Source organism: Bombina bombina, chromosome 5 (assembly GCF_027579735.1).
Source record: "Bombina bombina isolate aBomBom1 chromosome 5, aBomBom1.pri, whole genome shotgun sequence".
In the NCBI taxonomy this organism is placed as follows: Eukaryota; Metazoa; Chordata; class Amphibia; order Anura; family Bombinatoridae; genus Bombina; species Bombina bombina.
This window is the reverse complement of record NC_069503.1, coordinates 1,014,865,729-1,014,878,837: the sequence shown is the minus strand read 5'-3', so window position 1 is coordinate 1,014,878,837 and position 13,109 is coordinate 1,014,865,729. Positions and strand designations below refer to the sequence as shown.

Below are 13,109 nucleotides of genomic sequence, written 5' to 3'. Positions count from 1 at the left end.
AAACCCTCTTGGAGAAAAGGACAAAATTCTGGATACCCTCACCTTGTGCCAAGGGTAGCCATGACTCTCACACCAGGACAAGTAAGTCCTCCACACCTTATGATAGATGCGACAAGTGACAGTCTTTCTTGCCTGAACTAAAGAGTGGTAATCACATTCTCAGAGAAACCCCTTTTTGCCAAGACTAAGCGTTCAATCCCCACGTAGTTAGCCTCAGAGAATTTATATTTTGATGTTGAAAAGGACCCTGCTCTAGCAGATTCCTGCGACAGGGTAACCTCCACGGCGGAGAGGATGACATTCCCACCAGATACGCAAACAACGTCCTCCTCAGCCACGAGGCAGCAATCAGAATGGAGGACGCTCTCTCCCGCTTTATACGAGCCACTACACGAGGAAGAAGCGGTAACGGAGGATATATGTATACGAGACCGAACCGGGAAGCTTGCAATTCAACCTTGACGCCATGAGATCAATCTCCGGCGTCCCCCATCTGAGACAGATCTCCGCAAACACTTTGGGGTGAAGAGACCATTCCCCGGATGAAAAGTCTGCCTGCTGAGAAAATCCGCCTCCCAGTTGTCCACACCCGGGATGTGGATCAAAAAGAGTGAACAATTGTGGGTCTCCGCCCACTCCAGGATCCGAGACACCTCCCTCATCGCCAGGAAGTTCCTCGTGCCCCCCTGGTGGTTGATGTAAGCCACTGAGGTAATGTTGTCCGCCTGGAACCTGATAAAGATGAAGTCCCCCAGACGAGGCCATGCCCTCAGAGCATTGTAGATTGCTTGAAGCTCCAGAATATTTATTGGAAGAAGAGACTTGAAGCGAGACCACTTCCCCTGTGCCATCCTGGCACCCCAAACAGCTCCCCATCCCGCCAGAATCGTGTCCGTGGTCACAATCTCCCAGGATGGTCTCAGGAAGGATGTCTCCATGGACAGGTGATCTGGGCAGATCCACCGGGAGAGGGAAATCAGAGTCCACGCATCCATGTATATTGGCTGTGACAGATCAGAATGATCGCCGTTCCACTGTCTCAACATGCACAATTGAAGAGGTCTGAGATGAAACCTGGCGAATGGAATGATGTCCATGCTGGAGACCATGAGCCCAATCACTTCCATGCACTGAGCTACAGATGGTCTCACTGTAGACTGAAGGGCAAGACAGGTAAACGCCATCTTTGTGCGTCGCTTGTCCGTGAGAAAGATCTTCATGGACACGGAGTCTATGATCGTGCCCAAGAACTCCACCCTGGTACTGGGAACCAGATAACTGTTCTCGAGGTTGACCTTCCAACCGTGAGATTGAAGTAACTGCAGCAGGACCCTGGTGAGGGCCTCTGCCAGATGGAATGACGGTGCCTGAACCAGGATGTCATCCTGGGATATGGCTACTGCTAGAAGGACCTTTGTAAAGACACTCTGGGCCATCACCAGACCGAAGGGGAGAGCCACGAACTAGAAATGCTGATCCAGAATAGCAAATCTGAGGAACCTGAAATGGTCCCTGTGAATCGAAACGTGAAGGTAGGCATCCAAGTCTATAGGAGGTCATTAGCTGCCCCTCTCTAACTAGGGGCAGAACGGATCTGATTGTTTCCATTTTGAACGACGGAATGGACAGGAACTTGTTTAAACATTTGAGGTCCAGAATCGGGCGGAACGTGCCATTGACGCCATTGCACATAACACAGCCATCACACAATAAACTTATCATGTACATACCCCCCCTGTTCAATAATCCCCATATAGGAATATTAACCCTAGCTTCTATAAAGATAAAAGGCGCCACACTGTGGCCCTGTCTTCTGTCTTATCATGATATAAAGAATGAAATGATCTTACCAGAATCTACGCCGTGGTACAGGAACACAGCCCTTCAAGTGTGACAGGTGGTACCTGCGCTGCTGACATGGACTTGAGAGATGAACGCTATCTGCAAAACTCGCCAACGCCAATTGCTGTAGGAGCTATTAATATGAGTCGGGATGGTGTCGCAAAGGGAAGCGCCCTCTGCATCTCCAGACTCCAACATTCACTCAGGCCCACAACAGAGAAGCTTGAAGGGCTACTTAAAGTCCTGTCCGATAGCGAAGGGTAGCACCCTTTGCTATCGGAGACCTCCGATTTTTCTGCACCTCTCTGCCACCTCCGGTGACGAAAAGGCAAAGAATGACTGGGGGAAGAGGTATTTAAACCTTTGGCTGGGGTGTCTTTGCCTCCTCCTGGTGGCCAGGTTCTTAATTCCCACAAGTAATGAATGAAGCTGTGGACTATTAACCCCTTTAGATGGAAATATAATGAAAATATACAGCAATTCAGTTTTATTTTTTGGAACTTAACGGAAAAGTAAACGTTATACTAAAGTAAAGCACAGTAGATTAACTTATAAATCGTAACAGCCCTGAAAATAATCACATTTAGAGGATTTTTGTTGTAATGAGAGAGCGATAGAGAGCGAGAGCAAAAAAGAGCAAAAGAGAGCAATTGCAAGAGAGATCCTGTAAATTACTTTTGATTTACAGAACACTTACCTTTAAGTCAGGGATATTAAACTTGGAGTTGGTAGACAGATTGTTATTCTTTGTGGTAGCTGCTAGAAGTTTTTCCCAGGTTTGCTGGCACGTCTTGTCCCCAGGAGCCGAGATCAGCCAGAACTCAGTCATGGTTACAGATTATTCAGCGTTTTTCACAGTAAGTACTTGCTGCACAAGATGAGAGGGAGAGATAGATGCAGTTAATATTTGTTCTATTAACATCCAAGTCATTAAAGGGACATTCTAATGCAATCATAAAATACTCTAATTCATTACAGCATTTTATAATTGAATTAATGATCTCTGGTAACTGTGTTTAACCCTTGCAAAGGGCTTAAACTTACTCTCAGGAACTGTAACACATTCAGCTTATTAACAGGATGGGCCAATGAGGAGAGGCATACATGCATAGCTACCAATACCTGCCCACACGCTACTTACAACTGCCACAGTAGTGGCCTCATTAAAAGGGACACTGAACCCAAATTTTTCCTTTTATGATGCAGATAGAGCATGACATTTTACGCAACTTTCTAATTTACTCCTATTACCAAATTTTCTTCATTCTCTTGGTATTTTTATTTGAAATGCAAGAATGTGAGTTTAGTCCGGTGGGAGGAGTAAAGGGAGAGCAGCAAGTAACGACACTTAGACGGCTCCTACACCACCTGTGGGGAAAAGACAAAGCATCTAAAGGTGCCTAAGAAGGGACACAGTGGACTTGAGGAGGCCAGTCGCTTTGCCCAACCGGGAATTGGAGAGAAAGAAAGGGTAACGTAATCCAGCTACTGCCCCCACCAAATATAGCCATACATCTAGAACCAGCTTTAGATTGAGTAAAGCATCCTTAAACCTAATGCTTACATTGGAACTACATAGTAGGAGAAACAAAGAGTTTATTATCAGCTGGACACACTCGATGGTAGAAACGTGGCTATGGTATGGTGAAGGTTATATTAAAAAAATTTTAAAAAAAAGAGCCTGCTTGTATTTAGTTACTTCTACATCATTCCACCTAAAGGGGAAGTTTAGCAAATTGCACCACACTGTCGCAGCTATCTAGATGTCCCAAAGGCTCTGCACTAGGAGACTATGCTGTAACGCAATTATGATTTAGACTGGGATTGTTTTATAGACCCCCCTCCCCTGGCCTCCCACCCATGTGAGAGACTTATAATGAAATCTGGCCTGTGTTAATTGCTGAAGCCTTTCTTCTGAAATATTTAATTTAACGGTTACAAGGAGTCTACATACAGAACGCTGCATAGAGTCTACAATACTGGTGATCACACAAATCTGAAAGACAGACAGCTGGCGCATGCAGAAATACTACAGCAGCTTCCATAAAACCACTAATAAAATGGCATCAAAGAATAAGGCTGCGGAAAGGCGCACAAAACATCATGCAGAGATACACCCTGCTCCCTTGGTGTCTGACTCTGAGGATTCCCTAAATCAAGATACACATCCTATTGTAACCCAGATCTCAGCTTTGTTTCTACCTAAAATTGAACAGCTCCAAATGGGAGTGGAATCACTCTCCACGGACTTCAAGCAGTTCTCTAGAAGACTTACTCACAGAGAGCACAGAGTCTCAGAACATGAAGACCGTCATAGGGAAATGTCCATCTCAGTATCTAACCTCCAGAAACAGAACTCTAATTTGAAAGCACGCTTAGAAGACCTTGAAAACAGGTCCCGCAGGAATAATCTGCGTATTGTGGGCCTACCAGAGTCGGTACAAAGCACATCACTTCTACATTTTGCAGAAACTCAGCTACCACGACTGCTCAAGATGACTGACTCAGATGTTCCATGTGTGGCAGAGAGAGCACATAGAGTGGGGCAGCCAAGATCAGAACATCATAATAAGGAAACATCAAGGCACGTCTTAATAAAATACCTAAATTTCAAAGACAAAGTGGAACTTCTTAGAGCATACCGCAAAATGGGATCTATCCCTTTTGAAGGGAAAAAAAAACTGCTGCTGTTTCAGGACTATTCAACAGAAGTCACCAGGAAGCGAAGGGAATTCTCACCTTATTGTCAGCGACTAATTGAAAAAGGAAGAACAGTCGCATTACTATTCCCGGCCAAACTCTGCTTACAGACATCTAGTGGACCGAAGTTTTTTGAGACTCCCACACAACTTCAGAAATATCTACAGACAGAGGATAGAGAACTGGCTATCGAAGAACCTGCATCACCAATAGAACCAGAAAATTATCAAGTCTGAGGGGAATATATTACCTAGCAAGCAGGACACTTAGGTTTCTAGACATGGGACTAACTGAACATCTCAATGTAATGACTGGGGCACTTTGAGAGCCACAATCACATTCTGTATAACAGTTTTCTCACCCTCAGTCATACCCCACTTTCCTCTAGGGGAAGGGAGTTTAACTGAATACTGTGGGAGAATGTTAGCTATTCTCCTATACCATGAGAGTGTTGTTGATTGTTATAGTTGTGTTTGTTTATTAATTTTTGTTCTATTCCAATATTTTATAGTTTTCATCACCTACAGTGAAATTGTGAGAAAGTTTCTGACCATGTTTCCGGGACAAGGCATGAAGGATCTACAAATAAAGAGGCATATCTGCAGAGAACCGATGTTGTCTGTTCTATCTGTCCAATGTTTACTTCAAGAACAGGTACCCCACTCTCTCATAATGCATTTTGTGCGCTTAGAGCTTCTGGGTTTGATTCCATATATGCTTTACTCCCTCCAAATACAGGGTTGCCATGGCTGACACCAAAGTAAATATAATTGCATGGAATGTAGGGGGAATTACCTCTCCTATCAAAAGGAAATGTATATTGAAGTTGCTTAAGAACAGAGGAGCAGATATTGCTGTTCTGACAGAGACGCATCTCACTACAGATGAACATGCTAAGTTAAAGCAGGGCTGGGTCCAAGAAGTCCTTAGCTCATCTTTCCCGGGAAGCAGAGCCAGAGGAGTGGCAAGTCTATTTAAAAAAGGGTTACTCTACAAAATATTGCATGAAGATATAGATACAGAAGGCGGCTATGTGGTATTACACCTAGAATTAGGAGAAGTATATTTATCACTGGTGGGAGTTTATGGCCCAATAAGTAAAAAGGATTTTTTCTGGACAAAACAACTACTAAAATCAGTACATCTCCCATTGATAATTGGTGGGGATTTTAATATTGCGCCCCATGTCCCATTGGATAGGTTCAGGAATCCAGATTTTACACCAATTAAGATATCACTTAATGCCAACTCTAATAGGGAGACAAGAACACTTAGGAAATTCCAGAGGGGCCTGGGCTTGGTAGATATTTGGTGCCTACTCAACCCGGAGGTCAGAGAGTTTACTTGCATCCCTCCCTCCAAACATACGCTATCCCGTATAGATTATTTCCTAGTCTCCAGAACCCTGACTACCCGTATTATAGAGGTTAAAAACGATGTGGTTACTCTTTCGGATCACGCCCCAGTTAAATTAACAGTTAATACTAAAATAGACTTGCCACGAGACAATAGATGGGTTTTCCCTAACCATTTATATAAAGACCCTAATTTATTAAAATTACCTTAATGGTGAATGTAACGCATACCATACTATCAATATACAACGCCTGGAAAGCCCTTTATTGTTTTGGGAAACTGCGAAGGCGGTTCTGAGAGGCGTTATTACAAATTATGTCGCAGGTACTCGAAAAAGGTTTAGGGCAAGGGAGGAACTATTGTTCAAACAATTGATAAATGCACAAAACAAATATCTTAAATCCCCTAATATGGAGAACAGGAATGCCTTTAGACAAATTAAAACAGCCAGAGATAATCTACTACTACAAAACACATTGAAAACCCACCACTAAACTTCAGGCTAAGTTCTATTGGTTTGGGAACAAAACCAGTAGGTCGCTTGCCCTATTAACTAAATTGACTCGACCACCGAATGTTATACAGGCTATTAGGAAAGCAGATATAATACATGCACGTACTGATGAGATACAAAGAATCTTTACAGAATATTACACCAAGCTCTACAGCCTGCAGGAAATAGAAAACACTGAGGTACATGCATTTCTGAACACTATACGTCTACCCAAACTCACAGAGGACCAATCATGCATATTAAATACTCTCATTTACGAAGTTAATAGGGCCATACAGGACCTACCTTTGGGCAAAACCCCAGGCCCAGATGGTAAGCCAGCAGAGTATTACAAACTATTAAGAACTGAAATATCAGAAACATTGACACTCTTGTATAATTCTGTGCTTACAGGGCATACCATACCTAATTGTAAATTCATTGAGGCCCAAATTAGCATAATACTAAAACCAGGAAAGGGCCCATTAGCGCCAGAGTCGTATCGTCCAATTTCTCTGTTGAACACGGACTACAAGCTTCTAACCAAAATTTTTGCAAACAGATTAGGCTCAGTATTGCCATCATTGATCCATGAAGACCAAACGGGCTTTATACAGGGTAGGTCTTCAGTGAAAAACATCAGAAAGGTCCAATTAATTCTGTCCTATTATTGGAAACACCGAAAAGATCCTACTTTGTTACCAAGTATTAAAGCATGTATGATTGCCCTTGACGCCGAAAAGGCATTTGATGAAGTAATTTGGAAAAATCTATTTCTGGCCCTAGAAAAATTTGGTGTTAGAGGTAACTACCTACAAGCAGTACATGGTTTATAACAAGACCCTATGGCAGCCGTCATCGTTAATGGAAGGGTTGCCCCCACCTTCAGATTGTATAGGGGCACGAGACAGGGATGCCCCCTTTCACCACTCCTGTTCGATCTAGCAATAGAGCCCCTCGCTCAAGCCATCCGAGAGAATCCTCAGGGATTGAGGATAGGTAATTCGACCATGCACCTTTCCTTATATGCAGACGACATGATATTATTCATCCCAGACCCAAGTTTAAACCTTACCAACGTCCTCACACTCATTCATAAGTTCAGTGCGGTCTCGGGTTATCTTCTCAACCAAGATAAATCCGAGCTGGTCTGGATAACTTCACATGGTCCTCAGGACTCTCTGGATTATGATTTTAAAGGTTGTTCTCACAGATTTTACATACTTAGGAATCAAGTTGTCAATGAACCCAAACAACTGGTATACAATTAACTATGCCCCCCTCATTAAAAAAATAATAAACCAAATAGATAACTGGAAGGGATTACCCCTTTCACTGTCAGGTAGAATAAACCTTATCAAAATGATTACCTTTCCCAAGTTGCTTTACATGTTCCAAATGCTACCAGTCATGTTAAAAAAAAGACAGACCTGAAGTTACTAAATGCTAAAATTCTAGACTTTATATGGGTAGGCAAGAGACATCGAATAAATTCCCAGAAATTATCTAGTTCAGTAACATATGGAGGTCTAGGTCTGCCATATAGCTGGGCAGCCTCATCTAAAATTGCAATAGATTGGCTGAGCCAAAAAAAAAAATCACTTCACTCTCAAAGCCCTAGAAGAAGAACAGGTGACGCCCTACTCATTGACGGTCCTACCCCACTTGACACGACAGCAGGTTCAACATCACATAGGGGACATGCTCCCAATGACGGAGCCTTTACGTGCATGGAGGTCACTTTGTAAATGGCTTAGGATCCCACAGACATGCACCAGATACTTGCCTCTCTTAGGAAACCCTAACTTCATAGCCGGTCTTACTACCCAGGCTTTTAGAGACTGGCAAAAACAGGGGCTATTAAACATTCAACACTTCCTGGATGATGTGGATAATACGATAAAAAGCTTCCGAACACTACAAACCCAATACTCTTTGCCGAACACACATCATTACGCTTACTTGCAGGCTAGACATTATATCACTAGTCTATTACATAAAGGAGAGATATTGAAAAAAACACGACCCATAGAGCAAATGGTTTCATTGTTTACACAGGAGATATTCTCAATTTCTCCTATATACAGAAGGCTGCTGGAACCTAATAATACTTGAACTATAGAGAACATAACACAAAAATGGGCCTCTTCTCTCTGAACACCAGTTGAGAAGAGATTAATACAGATCAGTATAGAAACATTAAGAAAGAGTACTTTATCACAAGACTTAAGGGACTCACATGTAAGGTTATTGCATAAAGCCTATATCACACCTGGAATGTTTCAGAAGTGGGCACCACATATAGAAAATATCTGCCCCAAATGCCAAAAACATAACCCCGACCTATCTCACCTGATATGGCGTTGTCCACGTCTAGTTAGATATTGGCACTCCATCGCCTACTGGCTTAAAATCAACTGTAAAATTCATATGGACATTAATTACGAGACTATATTACTACTACACTTACCTAGAGATCTGAAAAACCTTGGAAAAATGTTGTGCACTACCATCTTACTGGCAAAGACACTAGTGTTTGGAGCATGGAACTCGAAATCTATCCCTACTGTAGTCCAACTAAAAAAATCCCTCCTTCACCAGCTCACAATAGAATTGTATAACTTGATAGGTGACATGACACTTAGAACACAAACTTTTATGAAAAAGTGGGAGGGTTATATATAAACTATGCCTCAGCAAGTACAGACACAGCTCCTTTAACCACTGCGAAACACAGAGTACATACTTAACGCCAGGTTAAGAGGTGAATGGAATCTAGACTTCGATTGAGAATATACAGAAGGGGAAGGATTGAAATGTAGTAAAGATTTCAGTTATTTACATAGTTTATTTGGATTAAACTTTTCGCTGTATGGAAAGGATTTGTTTTCTATTGGATTTTTGTTTGCTTAGTTTTATATTGTTTAGATATTAGTTTATATAAAAAGAAAAAGAATCTCAGAAATGCTTCATGGACATTAACAAAAAACCTCAAGACTCTCCTTAGGTACAAGGGCTATTGTTATGTACCCCAATGATCAAGGTAACTTGTTTTTTTCTATTATTTGGAAGGGCCTGTTTCTGTCATATCTATAATTTCTGTTTGTAAACTTCTGAGATGATAAATAAAAGTTTAAAAAAAAAAAAAAGAATGTAAGTTTAGGTGCCGGTCCATTTTTGGTGAACAACCTGGGTTGTTCTTGCCGATTGGTGGATAAATTCATCCACCAATAAAAAAAGTGCTGTCCAGAGTTCTGAACCCCCCCAAAAAAATGCATTCTTTTTTAAATAAAGATAGCAAGAGAACAAAGAAAAAATTATAATAGGAGTAAATTAGAAAGTTGCTTAAAATTACATGCTCTATCTGAATCACGAAAGGGTTTAATCCATTTGCACAGCTTAACACAGTTACCAGAGAGCATTAGTGTATTAATAAATGCTAAATTAGAACATTATTGCATTATAATACGGCTATATGAACAAACTTTGGAATATACATTATTATAAAGTAATGCATAAGTATCACAGACAAGTTTAGCACCCACAGTGATCCAACTTTTGATACAATTTAAATGGATATCACATAACAAATGACTGAACCTCTTGACTACAAGACTACAGCCCTTACAAGCTGCTAGATGGCTTTTTATGCAGAACAGAAGCAAGTCACTCACCAAATCATTTGAAGAACTATACTAAAATTGGTATGTGTGTGTCAGGAAGAGAGCGGTTAGCTTGTACCATTTACATGTACAGTAGTAAACATCTAAACTTTTAAAGACCAGATGTTGATTACAAAAGCTGGGGGGGGGGGGGTTTCCATGACATTTGGGCAAATTTGAAGTTTATTTATTTTATAAAAAACATACATCTACAAAGTGGCTACATCTTTCTATACAAATTGTAAAAAACTTAAAGGGACAGTCTACACCAGAATTTTTATTGTTTTAAAAGATAGATAATCCCTTTATTACCTATTCCCCAGTTTTGCATAACCAACACAGTTATATTAATATACGTTTAACCTCTGCGATTATCTTGTATCTAAGCCTCTGCAAACTGCCCCTTTATTTCAGTTCTTTTGACAGACTTGCAGTCTAGTCAATCAGTGCCTGCTCCCAGATAACTTCACGTGCACGAGCACAGTGTTATCTATATGAAATACGTGAACTAACACCATCTAGTGGTGAAAAACTGTTAAAATGCATTCTGAAAAGAGGTGGCCTTCAAGGTCTAAGAAATTAGCATATGAACCTCCTAGGTTAAGCTTTCAACTAAGAATACCAAGAGAACAAAGCAAAATTGGTGATAGAAGTAAATTGGAAAATTCTTTAAAATGACATGCTCTATCTGAATCATGAAAGTTTATTTTGGCCTAGACTGTCCCTTTAAATGTTGCCTCATTTAATAGCAGTGTTCTCCTTAGGACCTATTACTGAATTTACTAACCACCAAGCTAAATGGACATGAAACCCAAAAAGTTTATTTTGTGATTCAGATAGAGAATACAATTTTAAACAAGTTTCCAATTTACTTCCATTATCTGTTTTGCTTCATTCTTTATGTATCCTTTGTTGAAGAAATGTTACTGCACATGGGTGAGTCAATAACACGAGGCATCTATGTGCAGACACCAATCAAAGCAGCTCCTGAGTCTATTTAGATATGCTTTTCAACAAAGAAGATCAAGAGAATTAAGTAAATTAGATAATAGAAGTAAATTGGAAAGATGTTTGAAATTGTATTCTCTATCTGAATTATGAAAGAAAAATGTGGGTTTCATGCCCCTTTAAGCTAAAATTCATAGTAATATTTTCAATGTTTGTTGCACCAATTACCATTAAAATGTATATCACATTATGCAATTAACAAACAGAAAATGTTATAATATTGCAAAGTATTACACTGCTCCCACCCGGCTACTCCAAATCGCCACCTGGCTGGAAAAATTGGCTGTGGAGAACATTGTGACGTGCTAAAGGGACTTTTACAATTTTGGGCAAATCATCTATTTAAGGAGTATTAGGGATACAATATAAAAAACTGAACTAAAATAAATATTGTATTCAATTTGTGTTCATTAATCGATATTAAATGTGAAAATGCAAAGGCAAAACCGTGCAATATACAAAAATAAAGGATATGTCCATCCAAAATAATAAAGTAACTTAATCTGTGCCTTTAAATAGTGGAAAATATAAGAGTAAAGGATATGTCCATACAAAATAATGAAGAGATCAAACTGTGTCTCCAGATGTTCCTTAAATGAAAGGAAATCAGAACATAGTGCAATACTGCAAAAAGGATAATATTCCTTGTGAAAGTGAAGATTCACTACTCACGAGTCACGTGTAATAGAGCTAAAACAAGCTCTATGATATGGGTACAGCCTCTTTTATGCTGGTGGGTAAACAGACCTCCACAAGTATATGAATAAAAAGATTTCTTAAAATATTTTAAAAAATGCCAAATGCTCAGTGAATATTGTAAACACAAAGGGTCCCAATGTGAGACAGTTTAGAGTGAGCCGACAGACCGGACGGTCAGCTCCCCGAGCAGCTACAGACTATCATGAACACTCACTTTAATAATAATTGTTGTTCTTTGAAATGGTGCTGGTCTTGAAACGCAACAAATTAAAAAAAAAAAAAAAAAAAAACACCAAAAAAGCATGGGGTTTTACTGAGGAGGCTATCTTTAGGAACACATAAAAAAAAATCTAAAAGGTTTATTAAAAATGTTTATAGACCCCCCCCCCATAAAGTTTACTGTGTAGTGTACATGTCCCCTTTTAAAAACAAGTATGTGACAGTGATCCCCTAGCAGAAAAATTGTGATTTTATTTAAACTTTGCACAAAGGGGTTGATTTATCAAAGGCTTCACCTGCCTTCGCACCCCTACGTATTTATCAAGCAGCGGTCATCAGACTGCTGCTTCCCTAACCTTTTCTCCACCTCGTCCGAGCGGGGAGATTGACAGCTCCTGCCCGCGCATGATTGGCTGTGCGTGGGCATGGGGCGGCGTTGCACAAAAGCAAAAAATAGCACTCCTGTGCAAAGCTGAATTCCGACAGCGAGCTGCAGCTGACAGGGGCGTATATGTACGCTCCTGTCTACCATTGTTTGATAAACCGACCCCATTGGGGCCCTTCTAGTTTTTATTACAATACACAAAAGCCTGTATGGGCCCCTCCTTCAAAGGTGGATACCCTTGATAAGAATTTAGTAAGTTGATCACAGTAGTCACCTGGATATTATCAATGTTATTTAATAAAATATTATTAAAAGTATACATTAGTAATATATATATTATTTTTTTTTGCATCATCGTCACATGCATTGAAAGATAATTATGATAATATTAAATTCTGAATCTGTAGGGCCTGCTGAGATAAATTATATATAATCTGTGTGGGTCACTCACTGAAATGACTTACATGCTAAATTGTAAGCACCAAAAAAATAAATATAAAGCTCCAAATTGCCTTAGCACAGGGATGTGAAAAAGCTTAGAAGCCAATAAGCATAATCAAACAGTAAGGTAGTACAGAACAAATACAGCTTATTGGTTTCAATTTAAATAACTTTCACTAAGAGTTTTTTTGCCATAAAAAAAAAAAAAGTTTAAATACTGTTCTTTTATTATGTTTTAGTAAAATATCCCTTACAGTAATAACTCATTTTAATCTAATTTGGTCTCTCATTTAATATAAACTAT

General features: G+C 40.0%; 1 protein-coding gene across 1 annotated transcript in view; it reads right to left on the bottom strand.

Annotated features, from left to right (window-relative positions):
- The window catches only part of LOC128661095 (V-type proton ATPase subunit C 1), a 229,817-nt gene that overhangs the window by 202,043 nt on the left and 14,665 nt on the right, over positions 1 to 13,109 (bottom strand). Inside the window, exon 2 of the mRNA XM_053715264.1 lies at positions 2,540 to 2,710. Coding sequence (XP_053571239.1) covers positions 2,540 to 2,671 — 132 coding nt within the window. The 5' untranslated portion in view covers positions 2,672 to 2,710. The remainder of the gene's footprint in view (positions 1 to 2,539; positions 2,711 to 13,109) is intronic.